The sequence below is a fragment of the Cnephaeus nilssonii genome (genome assembly GCF_951640355.1).
Source record: "Cnephaeus nilssonii genome assembly, chromosome: 1".
Lineage (NCBI taxonomy): Eukaryota > Metazoa > Chordata > Mammalia > Chiroptera > Vespertilionidae > Cnephaeus > Cnephaeus nilssonii.
Genome location: NC_137072.1, coordinates 42,624,343 through 42,642,204, shown reverse-complemented (window position 1 = coordinate 42,642,204; position 17,862 = coordinate 42,624,343). Strand labels below are relative to the sequence as shown.

The following is a 17,862-nucleotide window of genomic DNA, read 5'->3' as shown; positions in this document are numbered from 1 at the left end:
GCGTACACAACTCCTCCTCGAAAGACCTAGCTCCTCCCTCCTGATTGATTGTGTCCAGGTTAAGTCTCTCTCATAATTTTTATCGAAGCTAATTTGGAGAAGGACTCATGTAGAAATTGGGACCCCGGACTTTGGGGGCATGGGGAAAGTCTATAAATTATGCTTTTTCTTGAGTCAAAGCATGTTGTCCTCACTCATAAAATGCTGCCCAGTGTGCAAATCAGGGTGATGGGGCACTCAGTGTTGCCTTTAATTGAGCTCTTCCTTGGGTGGTTGGCTGTTGTGTAAATCTGCTTCAATTAACTCTAAGAGTGGATGAAGCCCTAGCTGGTTTGGCTCAGTGGCTAGAACATTGGCCTGCGGACTGAAGGGTCCCAGGTTTGATTCCAGTCAAGGGCACATGCCTGAGTTGTGGGCTCCATCCCAAATAGGGGATGTGTAGGGGGCAGCTGATCAATGATTCTCTCTCTCAACATTGATGTTTCTATCTCTCTCTTCCTCTCCCTTCTCTGAAATCAATAAAATAAATAAATAAAATTTAAAAAATAAAATAAAAAAGAAGAGTGGATGAAAAGGTGGCCTTATCTTTTGTACCTTCTCCTGGTATTTCTCTGACTTTCCAAGTAGTTTGCCTTAACAACTGTGGCCATAGGCTACCCAAAAGATACAGACGGCTTGGCATTCTGGGCTCAGGCAAGTCAACAGCCAGTGGTAAGCAAAGAGCATGGAGGACACAGCTGAACTTTCCCAGGGGCTGAAGAGCTGTCTAAGCTCACATCTTCAGAGACAGTGGAGGTTGTGGGATTTGCTCTTAAACATCAGTTAATAATTTTTCATGTAAATGAGTGATCTATAAAAGACAGTTCTTTGTAAGTTGCTTTTCCATCCCTTTTGATCCCAACATTAGACTTGAAAAAAACAAACACAACAATACCAAGAACAATTTTTATTAAGACCACTATTAGTGAAAGGTTACCGTCTTTTCAAAATATCCCAGAATCTACTATAAGGAGCAAGCTAGGGAATAAACATCAAAGCATAACAGCATATAATGCTCTGATGTGTATGTTAAACAACTTTTCATTTATCTCATTAAATTCATCTTTTCTCCAATTTAGGCAAAGGTTATAACAAAATATGACATTTGTCATATGAATGGTTCATAATATGGGAGTGGCCGTGCTTCTGAATTTTGTTCACGTCACCTCCTAGGCACATTACATAATACCTACATATTCTGGTTTTGCTCCTTAAGAGGTCACCAGCTAATGGTTCCAATTTTATAAGAGAAACAGACATGGAAATTTTGTCTTTGTAATTAGTCTTGTCATTAATAGAAGTGTGACTTATTCATATGCTCAATGGACTACAGAAAAACAGCATATTTTGTATTAATTAAAATAGAGAAAAAATAAAGTCAGATCCTTCCAGGCATAAGTGTATATTTAAATTTTTATAGTAAACAAATACACTTCTGAGTGAAGGTCTCTCCATATTTCCAAATAAGATAATGTTGAACATACCTTATGAATTTTACATTTGACCTCATTTTGGGGGTAAATGCGGTTGTGAAAACAAAGTTACAGAACTTCCTTTTAAAAAAAACTCACCCCTTAACACGCACCTCTCTCCGACACTGGTCAACACAGTCTGGCACGCTACGGCAGCGCCATCCAGGAACACAGCCTCCCCTTTTCTCTTTAGTTCGAAGTTTTAATGTCAAAATAAGGTCTTACAATAACCCTTTCACAAAAATAAGGCACCTTTGTGCTGTAAAAACATTAGTTCTTTGCCAAAGGTTATTATGTGCTTTCATCCTCATCTGCTGTCACCGGTCAGCATCTTCTTTAAAGATCAGATTTTTCTTCATAGCGACACCTACATGCGGCTCGCTGGCTGTCCAGGTACGGTTTACAGCCCAAATGTATCACACTGTCAAACAAGAGCTCCACTGTTGTTTCACATGCTGCAAGGTAAGGAAGTGCCATTACTGTGGGGCAACTGCAAAGGATCGCTCTCTCTTCACCCATGTCACAAGTTCCAGCACAGTGTCCAGCACGTCCTTTGTGGGCACTTAAACGTATGCTCATGAAAATCCCCCCAAACCCTCGAAAACCAGTAACATATACTGGTATCTTTATATACAAAGACTGTTTCAGCCTCTTTACCACGCACCAACTTGTTGTTTGCATGCAAATAGTCAACCCAATTTTCTGTGCTAGACAAACAAGTCTCTTGCAATAGCACTGAACAATCAGTTCAACACTTTTAGTTTTCCTTATTTATTATTTTACTTATGCATTTTTGTTAAACCCGAGGATATTTTTTCCATTGATTTTTAGAGAGAGTGGGAGGGGGAGAGACAGAGAGAGAGAAACATCAATGTGAGAGAGACACATCAATTGATTGCCTCCCGCACGTACCCTGCAACTGAGGTACGTGCCCTTGACTGGAATCGAACTCAAGACCCTTCAGTCTGCGGGCTGACTCTCTAACCACTGAGCTACCGGCTAGGGCTATTTATTATTATTTTTTATCCTCTGCTGAGGATATGTTTATTGATTTTTAAAGAGAGAGGGAGGGAGAGAGAGAGGGAGAAACATCGATGTGAGAGAGAAACATTGATTGGTTGCCTCCCGAATGAGTCCCCATTGGAGATCAAACTCAAAACCTAGGTATGTGCCCTGACTAGGAATCGAACCCTCAACCTTTTGGTGTACACAGGATGATGCTCCAACCAACTGAGCCACCTAGCCAGGGCTCATTTTCCTTTCATCAGAAAAATATCACTGTTAGAGATGCCTGATAACATTCTTAAGTTTGCATTTCAAGGAAAACTTTTTAGATGCAGAAAAAATAAAGGTTAAAAACAGAGAAACCTCAAAACATTTCCTTCTAGCCAATGGCAGCTAAAAACTGATCACACATCATTTAAGATGCTTAAAATGAATGGACCCAAGTTTCTTTCTTTGACCTATATTCAAATCTAGTTTGGGAGGGGAGACATAGGAATCAAAGGTGTTTTTCCTCTGGTAGGGTTGGAAACATTTTTTTAAGACTATAAAAATGATAACAGATTTACTTTGGAACACCCAGGTGAGATTATCCTAATATATTATACTTATAACACAGAGTGGCTTTTAGTTGTCCAAATACTTCCAGTTTTAAATATTCACATTAAGAAAATCTTGACATTATCAAAGTTCCACAAAAGACTGTGCCATTAAGAAACACAACCAGCCGAAACCGGTTTGGCTCGGTGGATGGAGCGTCGGTCTGCGGACTGAAGGGTCCCGGGTTCGATTCCGGTCAGGGGCATGTGCCTTGGTTGCGGGCGCGTCCCCAGTGGGGGGTGTGCAGGAGGCAGCTGGTCGATGTTTCTCTCTCATAGATGTTTCTAGCTATCTATCCCTCTCCCTTCCTCTCTGTAAAAAATCAATAAAATATATTAAAAAAAAAAAAAAAGAAACACAACCAACCACAGAAGTATAAAGGTTCTGATTATTAAATAAAAGATTGTAAGAAATTTGGTTTCATCATTTAGCTACGTTAGTATGGCCTTAGATCAGGACACAGGAAATACATCCACCTGTGCTTCAGCTGTACAAGTTTACCTCAGCCGAAAGCATGCAAGGGATTCAGAGGCTGTGAGTTCAAGTTCACTTCCTTAATAGTTATTAGTAGGGTTTCAGAGTCAGACCTATGAGGCTACGTTGGGAATAGTGTAGCAGACGGAACACAAGTTTTAGAGTCAGAAGCATGTAACTTGGGGCAAGTTACTTCTTTCTGAACCTCAATTTCCTTCCTTGAAAATGGGTAAAACTGACCTACTTTTGGACTTTTATAAACATGAGTGAAAACATGTCAGAAGTATCTAGCACCGTCTGTTATGCAAAGTGTCTAAAAATTTAGTTTCCTTTTGTGCCCCTTCTCATTGCCCTTCTTTGTTTTCAGTGTGTGGTACATTCTCTGGCTTGAGAGTAAAGAAATCTCGTAACTGATAGCAATTGTACAGTGATGTGTATTCCACAAATGTCTCATGTTACCCTTATGACAACTCTCTGAGAGGTATGTTACCATTCTCATTTATAAATGAGAGAGTGAAACACCTTTTCCCTTAGCTGACTTTTGCCTTGTATCCCTTCACTGTAATAATCATTACCATGAGAACGATTATATGCTGAGGCCTGAGTCCTCCTAGCAAATCACTGAACCTGGGGTTGGTTTGGAGGACATTCCTGACAGATACATATGAAGATACAAAAGTTAAGACTCAAATCTTCTAGAACTTTCTACTCTAAATCCAATCCTACTCTTTTTTAAAAAAATATATACTTTTTACATTGGTTTCAGAGAGGAAGGGAGACGGAGAGAGAGATGGAAAGATCAATGATGAGAGAATCATTGATCAGCCTGCAACCCGGGCATGTGCCCTGACCGGGAATCAAACCATGACCTCCTGGTTCATAGGTTGATGCTCAACCACGGAGCCACGCCAGGTAGGCCCAATTCTACTCCTCTTAATTCACTGGGTCCAGGGTTTGCAAGATCTTGCATGAATTCTTCTCTGCCTCACAGTCCCTCCTCCCAAGGTTCCCTAACACTTTTTGCTTCTATGGCTATAAATCATGTCTGATTACAAAACCACTGCGTTCTCATCTCAGAAATTTGAAGGGGCTGTGTTACAATAGATAGCGTAATGTAGAGGGGAAGATTTCTATTGGTAAATCCTGTACTAAAGCACGAAGCATTAATGAAACTTGGCAAACTGCACTGGTCCCTGACCCGCCGGATCATCCTCACCCTGAACATGCTGAGCTAGTCCTAGTGTTTTCTGCACCTCTCGGCAGATCTTGGAGAGGCAGTGCTGGAACTCCTCATCACAGTCGTTCTTGCTTTCGCCACAGGTCTCATAGCACCTGTCGTGGTGGTTGCAGCACTTTGTCAGGGAAGGGATGCCAACATTAAGCTGAAAGAGGCATTTGGATGGATTATTACTGACGAAATTCAAAACTCCTCTGTGGAAGTTCCGCATTCAACTATCAAAGAGGAATCAATGACAATGACTGCTGTATAATTTCTAAAATCTATTTCTGCCTACAAATGTCTTCCATTTTATGTACCTCTCCATGACTCTCACCGCACCCACCCATGTTACTCTGCAATCTTCCTCTCAGCCTGCCTTAAAGCTTCCTATTTGGCAATGTTAGAATAGTCACAGATACCTGCGGTAACAAACACATCTTCCAATTGTCCAAAGCACAAAATATAGTTTTAAAAACATAAAAGTACAGCTAAGAGCATTAAAAGTGTTCTCCAGGGGCTAGGCCAGTATGACTTTTAGATATTCCAAAGTGTTTTGTGCCTCCTCTCCCAATAAAATGTACTAGTACTTTATATGAAATGTCATTAAAAAATTTTTAAGCTCCTACAACTCAAATTTTGTTTGTTTTTTTGAGGTTTAATCTTTAATTGTTCATCCAATCCCTAAAAATATTGCTCCTTTGCATCTATAATTTACCTTTAACTATTTAAAATTAATTTATATGCAAAATCTTTGTGTCTAGGAATCCACTCTCATAAACATTTTTCCCCATTACACTTGGCTCAGATCCAGCTTGCCCTACCACAAGCACACAGCTATCTCACTTAGCCTAGTTCTAATACAGAAAATATTATGTCTTATCTACACTTTTTCATCTTAAGTAGTCTTACTTCTATATTAAACCACATTTATACATGAGGAAATATCATTTAAATGGTATTAACATCTCCAAAATTTAAAAATAAAACATGAATTTTACGACATTTAGTTTTGTTAGGACTTAAATGTGTTTTTAGCTATAAAAGAATATAGTAAACCTGATCACTACTACAACAGGCAAAATTATTTGTGAACCTGAGAACACATTGATAGTCTTGCATTATTAAGAGTATTACAGAGCCTATCATAAAACTTATCAAATAAAAAATAATATTTACTTGAACACCAAATAGTGGAGAGCCACATCCATTCGGCGGGGAAGGTTTAAAACCATAACGTGGGAAGGGCTTAGATCCTAGAAAATATAAATGGTATCATAATTAATTTTCAAATATGATAGAAAATACATACACAAAAAAGTCTACAATGTGCTAGCATAGCCTTGGGAACACTTAATATTTGGATGCTGACATAGTATGTCTTTATTCTGATGAGCTTGAGAATGCTAATTTGTCTACCTAATTATTTTTTTTTGAGAAATTTGAAATATGTTTTTATTGATTTTAGAGAGAGAGGGAGAGGGATAGAGAAATAGAAACACTGATGAGAGAGAAACATGAATCAGATGCCTTCTGCATGCCCCCTACTAGGGATCGAGCCTGCAGCATGGGCATGTGCCCTGACCAGGAATTGAACCAGTGACCTCTTGGTTCATGGGTTGATGATCAACCACTGAGCCACACTAGACAGGCTTGAGAATTTTTATAAGAGTTTATTTGAGCCAAACTGATGATATATGCCAGGGAGCAAGATCTCAAATGTTCCACTCTATCTAATTATTTTTATTTCTCCTGTAGTGAAATATGTACAAATGTATACTCATACACATTTGTGGTAGTTCATAGAATGTAATTATATTGGTAAACCTATAACATACAAAACATACAAAAGCTTATTCTGGATTTCTGGAGATTTCGGAGGTTATATGCCATATTGAGTCCATATGCATGCAAGTAATCCACCCTATTTTCCTGTACATTCTAACATAAATATTTAATTCTCACCCGAGGACATACTTTTATTCATTTTAGAGAGAAACGGGGAGAGAGGGAGAGAGAGAGAAACATCAGTGTGCAAGGGAACATGGAACGTTTGCCTCTCACATACACCCCGACGTGGGATCAAACCCAGAACCTGAGTATGTGACCTGCCTGAGAATTGAACCCGTGACCTTTTGGTGTACAGGAGAACGCTGGAACTAACTGAGCCAAACCAGCCAGGGCTGGTGTACAATTTAGAACTTATGAAGTGTTGCCCTAGCCGGTTTTGCTCAGTGGATAGAGCGCTGGCCTGCGGACTGAAGGCTCTTGGGTTCAGTTTTGGTCAAAGGCACACACCTCGACCCCTGGCTCTGGATGGGATGCGTGCAGGAGGCAACCAATCGAAGTGTCTCTCTCACGTCGTTGTCTCTCTCTCTCTGTCTCTCCCTTCCAGTCTCTCTAAAAATGGAAATATATCCTTGGGTGAGGATTAACAAAAAATAAAAAAAATAAAACGTATGAATTGTTTGTTTCTGGACTTTTCCATTTAATATTATCAGACAGCAGTTGACTGAGATTAACTAAACTGTGGAAAGTGAAGCTGCAGATAAGGTGGTGGTGGTGGGGTCTACCTTAATATAAGACCTTTATACCATTACTAGAGGCCCAGTGCACGGATTTGTGCACCGGTGGAGCCCCTCGGACTGGCCTGCAGACATCCCCCCAGGGGTCAGGGGTCCCAGATTGTGAGAGGGTGCAGGCCAGGCCAAGGGACCCCAGCGGTGCATGATAGGGGCTGGGGAGGAACCTTGGGAGGGCTCCAGGGCATGTCCAGCCCGTCTTGCCCAGTCCTGATCGGCTGGACCCCAACAGCAAGCTAACCTACCAGTCAGAGCGCCTGCCCCCTGGTGGTCAGTGTGCATCACAGTGACTGGTTGAACGGTTGAAAGAATGCTCAGACAGTTAGCATATTAGGATTTTATTATATAGGACTAGTGACCTGGTGCACAGATTCGTGCACATTGAAAGGAAATTAATTAGATGGTGGCCGGTGGGGTGGGACTGGGCAAGACAGGCCGGACATGCCCTGGAGCCAACCTCCCACAGTCCCTCCCTGGCCGGCCGCACCTGGGGTGGTGCTGTGGCTTGAAAGGCATCTGCAGAGTGAGCAGAATCTCAGTCTCACCCGAGGACATGCTTTTATTCATTTTAGAGAGACGGGGAGAAAGAGGGGCGGGAGAGAGAGAGAAACATCAGTGTGTAAGGGAACATGGGACGTTTGCCACAGGTGGGGTCCCTTGGCCTGGTCTGCGGGGATCAGGCTGAAACTGGCTCTCTGATCCCCCGAGGGGTCGCAGAGTGTGAGAGGACACTCTGCATAGTTGCTGTCGTTCAGGGTGTGGAACGCAAATACAAGTGTGCAGTAAACCAGATTCAGGCCGACAGTGCCCCAGCAACAACATAACCCATGGCCAAATGTGGAATCGCGCAGCCCCGCGAGGAATTGGGCTCCCTCCTATCTGGTTTCAGGGTGCGTCACCCAAGAACTGCCGCTGCCAAGTCACTGCAGCTCGGCAGCTCCTGCGTTGAACATCTGCCCCCTGGTGGTCAGTGCACATCATAGTGACCAGTTGGATAGAGGGAGACACTTAGCATATTAGCCTTTTATATATATAGATAAGACCTTACAGGACTATACATTCTAGCCCCAACTCAGGCCAATCATTTCACAAATATACTCCTTTGCCATCTAAGGAAAAAGGTCAGAAATAAACTTGGTGAACTACACTGAGTGGCCAGATTATTATGATCTCTGAATGCATAATAATCTGGCCACTCAGTATATATCCTATATAATCCTATATAATAAAAGGCTAATATGCAAATTGTCCCCTTGACCAGGAGTTCAACCAGCAGGCAGGCTGGCCAACCGCCCATGTCCCCTCCCCCTGGCCAGGCTGGCCGGACCCCACCCATGCACGAATTCATGTACCGGGCCTCTAAAACATATAAATACACACACACACACACACACGCACACACACACACTGAGTGGCCAGATTATTATGCATTCAGAGATCATAATAATCTGGCCACTCAGTGTATATTACTCCGTTATACTCTCCTTAATAGTACCAATGGTTCAGTAACAAAGTGAAAGATGACATTATCATCCATCTTAAATTTTCGAAGGTACTTTAGAAATATCTCTCCTCTTATAATATAGAATCATTTCCACGAACCAAATAGTCACCTACGTTCTCTTTGAATGTTTCCCACCATCCTCCTACAGTAGCAAGAAATAGCCTGTTCCATTGTGGAATGGCACTGTTAAATTCCGTTTTCTTGTAAATTCTACCTGTAAGCAATCCTCTGCCTCTTGGAGAACACAAAACAAGCCAATTCCCTATTTCACATGGTAATACTTTTAAACATTTGAGGCTACCATTTATCTTTACTTCAACTTTCATTCAACTAACATTTATTACTAGGAGACTGAAAGGTAAGTTTACCTTCCAAAATAAAGTGAGGAGGAAAAAGCAACCCTTCTAGAAATCAGCCCAAGTAAATAATCCTCTCAAAGTAATGATCTAAAGTTGATTTAAATGTGTTGCTAAGACTCTCATGCTCAAATAATAGGGGGGGGGGGGGGGTGTTAGAGAGCAACCAAAGGACTTGTATGCATGCATATTAGCATAAACAATGGACACAGACACTGGGGTGGTGGGGGCTTGCCCTGGCTGGGAAGGGATAGGGGAGGGGATCAACTGGGGGAAAAGGAGACATGTGTAAAACTTTAGACAATAAAAAAAAAAAAGTAAAAAAAAGACTCTCATGCTCAAATGAGATGATCAAGTAGAACCTGAAGAAGTGTACTAGAACAACCTCATGAAGACAGAAGGCTACAGGCTGCCCCACTGAGTCTGAAGAATCACATGTACGGAGGGAATGGTTATGCCAGATCTAGAAAAGAGGCCAATGACAGAAGTTGGTCTTATTTTTCCAGCACTGTCCAAGAAGGGGGGTTGTTTCTGGGGCCTTGGATGATGGTGAAAGATGCCTGAGGCTAAGTCACTGTGCTCCTTCACTTCCTCCTTTTAGTCCTTCATTCTTAAGGACAACTGTTTATGTTTTGGCTTTCTACTTAAAAGGGCCTATAGATGACAATATACTAACCACATGGCTGTCTAATGGGCACTTCAAACTTAAGATGTACCTCCTAACATTCACCCTCAAACCTGTTCCTTTACTCAAGTAATAGCAACTCCATCCCTTCAAGGGCTCAGGGAAAAAACATTAGCCATTTTTTTACTCTCTCGTGTTCTTATACCCCACATCCAATTCTTCAGCATATCCTGTTGATTCTCCCTTAAAAATATTCAGATTCTAACCACTTACCACCTCCAATGCTACTATCCTGCTCCAAGCCACCCTGGATTGTTGCCTTAACCTCCCAAATAGTCGCTCTACTTTGGTTTCCCCACCCCATCCCACCTCCAGCTATAGTCCAATGTCAACAATGAACCTGAATGAGTCTCTAAAAATATGTCTGGTAGAGTTTTTCTTCTGCCAAAACACTATCTATGGCTTCTTACCATATTCAGAATAAATGCCAAAGTCCTTTCAATGTCAATAAGCTTTATTTAAATCTGCTCCCCACACCTCGACTTCTCTGTCCTTGTCTCTACTATTCTCTCCTTCCTCTTCCTTTCTTCCTCACCGTTCCATCATACCTGACCTCTGCTGTTCCACAGACACTCCAGGTGCCACAGTACCATTGAACCGCTGTTCCTCTATAGGTTCAATGCTCTTCCCCCTGATATCTAGTTACTCCCTCTCCTTCCTTCTCACCAGGCCTTCTCTGACCATACCATTTGTAGCACATTATGACCTCCTAACATACTACTAGTATATCACTAAGCTACTTATTTCATTTATTATCTACCTCCACATACTAAAATATAAAGTCCTTGAGGGTAGGAATTTTTGTCTGTTTTGTGTCCTTAATGTCTAGAACAGTGCCTGGCACATGGTTAGCTCCTCAGTAAGTATTTGTTGATGAATGAATGAATGAATGAATGAGCAGAAGACTTGGAAGGCTAATCCCCATGGCAGTTATAATACTCATTATAAACAGATAAACTGGTACTACTATTCATCCTTCAGTCTCTTTTGAGTTTGGTGAGCATTCATCATCCTCAAAAGACTATAATCATTTCTAATGTGTCACATCTCTTTAAATGACAAACTGAACACCATTAGGTATGGATCTATTTTGAGCTAGATATAGTACTTGTATTAATATAGCCTAGGATAGTTAGCATATGTTTCAGCTGTGTCTCACTATTATGATACAGCAGGAAAAAAACTTTTGAATGACAGAATTATTAGACATAAATGAAGTCAGGGGAAAACAAAAACATGCCCACTATCTATAATAACAAAAGCATAATATGCAAATCGACCAAGTGGCCGAACAGCAGAACAACCATCCGGACGACCATACTATGACACCCACTGGCGCCAGGCCAGCCAAGGAGGGTGCAATGAGACTGTTCGGGGGCCCTGCTATCGCCCCATGAACATCGCGTAGAGGGAGGCCCAGGCCACTGACCGGTGGGCTGCGGCGGGTGGGCGGGGCCTCCCTCTGCGGGGGTGATCCATTGCAGAACCCCAGCCGGGTAGGCAGGGCCTACCTCTTTGGAGCAATTGATCATGGGCTCCTGGACTGCTAGAGGGCGCAGGCCGGGCTGAGGGACCTCCACCCCTGAGTGCACGAATTTCGTGCACTGGGCCTCTAGTCCTATATAATAAAAGCCCAGCGACCGAACGGTGGAATGATCAGAACGACCCCTTGACCAGTCGCTATGACGCACACAGACCACCAGGGGGAAGGCGCTCAATGCAGGAGCTGCCCCCTGGTGGTCAGTGCACTCCCACAGTGAGACCGATGCTCACCTGACTGGGATGAGCGGCGCTCCCACACTGGGCCGATCCCTGCAGCCCATGCCCCCCACCAGTGCACGAATCCTGTGCACCGGGCCTCTAGTAAGAGAATAAAGAGAAACAGAGATTTAGCTGGCAAAAATGAGAATGGAGGGACGAGGATGGAGGTGGTTATCTCAAACAGGGCTGGTACTTAAAACTGCCCTAAGGAGGGAAGTTGATACAATGGAATAATAAAGAACCAAGTTCTACTATACATGAAATATTGGAGAATAATATTATGAAACAATGCTGGTAAATTGGCTCTCCAGTATAAGGATCAAAAGGGGTATATGGTTTTGTTTCTTTTGAAGGAACCTGCTAAAGTCATTTCCTCACAGAGGCTTTCCCTGCTCACTCCATATAAAATAGTGCCCCTTCCCTTCCATATCCTTTCCACACACCTTGGTTGGTTTTATTCTTCTTTCTAACCTTTATCGACCAAATTAACATAATTAGTCAGTTTCTATGAGGAGAGGAAGTTTGTCTTGCTCACCTAGAAGATGCACATAGTGGACACACAAGAAATTACTGGATGAAAAAAATGGGAAACACTCCTTGCTGAAATTAAAATATTCTTTATCCACAGCAGAAGCAAGCAAACAAACAACAACAACAACACCCCTTCCCCCCGGGGAAGTAATTAGTTTCCCGAAATATTTTAAAGTGTTCTGATGTTCTAAATTCACCTTTAAATTAAAATAATTATTTCTGAACCAAAACATTATTTAGAATGCTCTTTATTAAAGTTGATATAGATACCAAAATTACAAATGTATTACTATCATTTAAAATGTTGTTCTAAATGGTGTTATAAGCTGAACACGAAAAAAAATTAGCATTTCTACTGGTGGCAGTTTTTGCAAAGAGCTTTTGGGATCTGAACTGTGTACCTCCCTCCCTCCCCTGCCCCTGCCTAATCTTTTGTTGGCCAAACCCTAATCTTAGGTTTTCCAGCCTCCAGAATTGTAAGAAATAAATTCCTGTTATTTAAGTCACCCAGTATTTTGTTATGGCAGCCTGAGCAGATTAATATGCAAAGCAAGCAGAAACTCAATAATAGAAGAAACACCATCAGAGTCAAACCAAAGCCATAATGTATTGGGGCCAATGTCCCCCCAAATTTATAAGCAGATACAGAAAGCTGAGGGAAAAATTAGATGGGAAGAATTTTAAAAACAAAACAAGTCCACCCCCCAACCACATGGAAATACTATTCATTGATTTCACTTTTTGACTTAAGCAACTGCTCCTCTCTTGATCGCGGGGCTATCACCCATATGGACAGCTGAAATCTGAAGAGCTGCCTGGACTGAGACAATAGTTGTTTTCTACAGATTTTTCTTAATTTGATGTAAATACTTCCAAACAGACCAATATCTTTCATCTGAGAGACAGTGAAGCAGATGAGAGGCCTAAGGGGAAGGCTGTTGGGTCCCACAAAGGTCTTGCCACTGTTTTGTAGGAAACACAGTCTAAAATCCAACCTGCTTTCCCAAACACCCGAGACTTCAAATTCATGATTATTAATCTCCATAGGGCCCTTATGCTACTTTATTTTTCTAGTCCACACACTTCCCATTTTCCTCAAATTTCTAACAATTTCATTTCCATCTTCCCTCCCTCCCAGCTCATGAACTTGACTTCTACTTCACTGAGAAAAACGAGGCAATTGGAAGGGAACTTGAGCATCTACCTACCTATCCGTCATCTGTACCCATATCCTGTACCTCTGTTCCTATTAACAGGACTATGCCATCTGTGCTCTTGGCCAATCTATTTATGAACTAGAACCTAAGCACATTGAGAGGGTTAACTTGAAGCGCAGGCAGACAGGGCAGGCCCAGTGGGAAACAAAGGCAGGTGGAACACAGGACAGGGCAGACACAGCAGTTTGAGCAGCCTAACCACAGCAACCAACCAAGCCGAAATAACAAAAGGTTTCTGGACTCAGAGCGGGAGGCATGGGAGAACAAGGGAGGGCCTGCAGCAACAAAGGTGTAGGAACCCACAGAAACAGAGAAAGTTCAGCACAGGAGCAGAGAAAGAACACGGAAACAGGGAAAGTTCAGGTCTGTTGCTGGGCAAAAACAATGAGGGAATCAATCAGGTGACGACACAGGTAGACATGGAGCATGCTTGGAGCAAATATATACCCCTGGACCACAAGGCTGTAACGGGCAGCCCATTATTGGGTCCCCCACCCCTTGCGGGGAGTCTGAACCTGCTTGTAGCTCATTCTTCGGCGTCGTGAGACACGACCCCGGGAAAACACCTCGGTTCACCATTCTGGTCATCAACATGACTCCAATAATTCTCCTTTTCTCTCTTTTATAATTTGTTTTTAACTCACTACTGAATCATTCTCAAAAGCATACAAATATGCTATTTTTTCTACTAATGACCCCCAAATTGGTTTTTTTTTTCACATGCTCTTCCCATTTCAACTCATCCTTCCAATTATTCAGGCCAAAAACTTTGGAATCATTTTAGACTCTACTCACACCCTCCTTCTAAGCCATTAGCAAATCCTTTCAGCTCTTCCTTCAAAATATGTCCAAAATTCAACCACTTCTCACCACCTTTATTCCTACCAACCTGGACCACACCACCACCATCTTTTGTCTGAACTCCTGCTCCTGCCACGCTGCCTGCATTGTTGCTCCCCCATCTCCCTGGGCCCTTCTTATTCTCAGCACAACAGCCAAAGGGATCCTGTTGAAACATAAATCACTAAATAAATGACTTATTCATAATTCTAAAAACATGGTACAAACCAATTTTGCTTTGTATTTTTCAAAGAAAATTGGGAAGTTTTCTTCCTCAAATCTTCTCTGCTGTCCAGGAGAACAAGAGAAAAAAAGTAGCAACCATCACATTTGTCCTCTACATAATGTTAGCTCACTCAATACAGCCTGTCCCCACCCTAGGGAGGATGGTCAGAGGGAGCAGATCTCTGTAATGCCACTCCTTTCAATAAAGCAAGGATAACAGCATGCCACGAGTCTGTGCCCATTAATCTGACCACCCCCTCTCTACCATTAAGACTTTTTTTTTTAAAGCTCCCTTGACATCACTATTTAACACCATGTTCTTCTAGCTCTGGGGTCTGTCTAGTTCTGTTTGGCTCTTATTAGGTCACGTGCATTCCAAAATATTGGGAAGGTTGTTCTCCCGTGTTCCAAGGAGACTTCTTCAAGTGACAGCAATGAAAGAACAATTTTCATTATGTTGGAATTATCAATGTGGTGAGTTGGAAACCGCAGTCCTATGCAGACAGTACTTACTAAGACACAAAAGGATTTTCACTGAGCCATACCACTTCCCAAATTATCACGTTCACTTGTGTTTTTGTGCTGGTGGCACTGCTCTAAACTCTAAATGGCAAATTTAATTAGGCTTGTGGAGGAATAAAAAAGGATTAAGTAAAAGGAAAGATTAAAACAATCTTTTTTAATAGGAATAGTATCCACTCAACATTAGAGCTATTTTGAATATACATAAACTCTAGCTCATCTGTAGTTGAACATCGACCTATGAACCAGGAGATCACCGTTCTAGTCCCGGTCAGGGCACATGCCTGGGTTGAGGACTTGATCCCCAGTGGGGGGTATGCAGGAGGCAGCAGATCAATGATTCTCTCTCATCATTGATGTTTCTTTCTCTCCCTCTCCCTTCCTCTCTGAAATCAATAAAAATATTTAAAAAAAATAAAAAATAAACATACAGAAACTCTAGAATCCTTGACTCAAACATAGTAAGTTTATGAAGACCACTCCTTCCAAGTTTTCCTGTCTCTGTAAATGGCATCCTTCCTCTGCTCAGGCCAAAACCTCCGAGTCATCCTCCACTGGTCTTCCTCCTCAAGTCCTTTACATCTGCTGTTCTTTCCCCAGTTCATCGCCTTCTCCATTTTCCAAGTTCTTCTCACATATTTTCTTATCAGAAGGGTTTCCCTGAACAACCAATTTAAAAGAACAAACTCCCTCCCAATACTACTACTGGTGTTTTCTTGTTCTCAAAGCACTTCAGACCTACACACACTGCCTATTTGGCTTATTTTACTTGTTCATTAGTTTACTGACTATCTCTCCCCACCAGAAGGTAAGCTACACGGACAGAAATTCTGTCTGTTTTGTTCAATGCAAAATCTCCAACTGGTGGAACACCTAACACACAACAGGCACTCTAATATGTGTATAATTAATGGGGATGAGAAGTAAAACTATGACATCAGCCTGAGGAAAGGCAACCATTTAATCTTCAAATTATTTACTTATTCCTCCTAACAAGCTCTACCAGAACAAAAACATCTTCCCTGATGACATAGTGATGGTAACATTTAGGCAACACTTTGGGAAGGAATGCAACATTTACAACTTCATAGCATATAAGATACAGCGCATTCTTTAATTCCATTAACATAAAACTAGAAATTATTTTGAGAGTTACAGGCAGCAAGCAGGTGGCATCACAGTTTTACATGACATAGGTTCCTTGTAAATTCACCTACACAAAACCTGGTTTCACCATTCAAGTCATTGAGCTCCCTATTCTTTTGAGCTGCTAAGCATTATCTAGGCCGAGACCTTGTCTACTCTTACTGGAATCTTGAATTTCCAAAGAGAAGCCCAAGTACTTTATCTGAACTAGTACAAGAAAAATCTCTGCCCGAAATACTGAGTTTATTAGTATCAGGAATGCTACCAAACAGGTTCTCACATTCAAACATAAGTTTAAAAACATGAAAAAGTAAATCAAAGTAATTATATTAATATTAACCAAAATAAGGAGGAGGCACCACTGATATTTATCAAGACTTGACAGAAAATAAATTACTGTCAAGTCTTGATGGACTAATTTTCTAGAAGAGTTATCGGAACTCTTTCTCAACCATAGAGTACACCAAAAAGTCTGTACAAAGGTCGCAACTTATTTTCTTTAGTTCTGCAGGAAAAAAAAAATTAAACCCATTCTTGAGAAAGTTAAACCATCATGACTTTACAATTCTCAGTATGTTTCGCATCTTCAGCTGACTTATCTAAGGAGCTAATTATAGAGCTAAAATTAACGTGATGCGCATGGCACTAAGTTCTGAGGCAACCTTGTGCAACTACAAACAAAAACAAAAAAGTCCGACCAGAGCCGGGAACACCGGGCGGAGAGCACCCGCCGAGGCGCGCTCCCACGTTCTAACTAAATGGAGGTGCGCCGTGAAACCGGGTGGCTCGGGGACAAGAATGGCAGGACTCCAGCAGGGGTGAGGGCTCCCACGGCCAGAGGACGGCGTCAAGGTCCGCCTGGCAGGTCCCTCTCCACGCCCCCCGGCCCCCAGCAGCCCCAGCTGGCCTCGCAGCGCGGGGTCCCCGCTCACCGTCGCTGCACTTGTACTGGCAGAGCCCGTCCTCGCCTCCCAGGAGGTCCAAGGCGGCGTTCAGGTACGTGTCGATCTTGTGCACGCCGTTGCGGATGGTCTTCAGGGTGGCCCTCCAGTCGGTGGACTGGGCCTGCTCCTGGCACCTGAGCGCGGCGGTGAGGACCAGGAGGAGGACCGCGAGCGCGGGCCACGGGAGCAGGGCCATCCGCAACGCCCAGCCGCGTCGGGACCCACCGGCCCCCAGAGCCGCGCGACGGGCGCGCCCCCACAGAGCCGCTGGGCGCCCTCGGCCGCGGCACGGGCTCCGCGCTCCCCCGAGGCCAGCTCCACGCCCGCGCCTCCTACCCCGGCCGGGGGGCGGGCCCTCGCCGCCGTCCGTGCGCTCCCGCGGGAGGCGGCGCCCGGTGCGCCTGCGCCTGCGCCCGAGCGCGGGGCGCCCGGGAGGCGGGGAGGGGCGAGCGCGCGACCGCAGCGGCGGCCTCCACGCCCACCTGGCCGCGCGGCCTGCGCCCCGGCTCCCGTTAGTGCTGGGGCGCAGGCCGCCTATAAACTCATACAGCACCCCCACTGCACCCCGCAGGCTGATCAAGTAAGTCCCCGGAGGCAGTGGGCACCTGCATTTTTAAAAAGCTCCCGGGTGGTTGTAGGGTGCCGCCTGTGGAGAAGCCCCGTGAAGAAAGCTGGTCTGCTGGGGTTCAGCCCAGCTACCCCGGGGGACAAGCTACACTAGGGTGGACAACGTCGGAGAACCGAGG

At 43.4% G+C, this 17,862-nt stretch overlaps 1 protein-coding gene across 1 annotated transcript; it reads right to left on the bottom strand.

Annotated features, from left to right (window-relative positions):
* Positions 1-925: 925 nt before the first annotated feature.
* Positions 926-17,489, bottom strand: PLA2G12A (phospholipase A2 group XIIA). The gene is made up of 4 exons (XM_079774475.1): positions 17,105-17,489; positions 5,983-6,059; positions 4,804-4,969; positions 926-1,966 (listed from the first exon to the last, which is right to left on the bottom strand). The coding sequence occupies exons 1-4, from the start codon at positions 17,310-17,312 to the stop codon at positions 1,848-1,850; spliced, it is 570 nt and encodes a 189-aa protein (XP_079630601.1). The 5' UTR covers positions 17,313-17,489; the 3' UTR covers positions 926-1,847.
* Between the last annotated feature and the right edge of the window lie 373 nt (positions 17,490-17,862).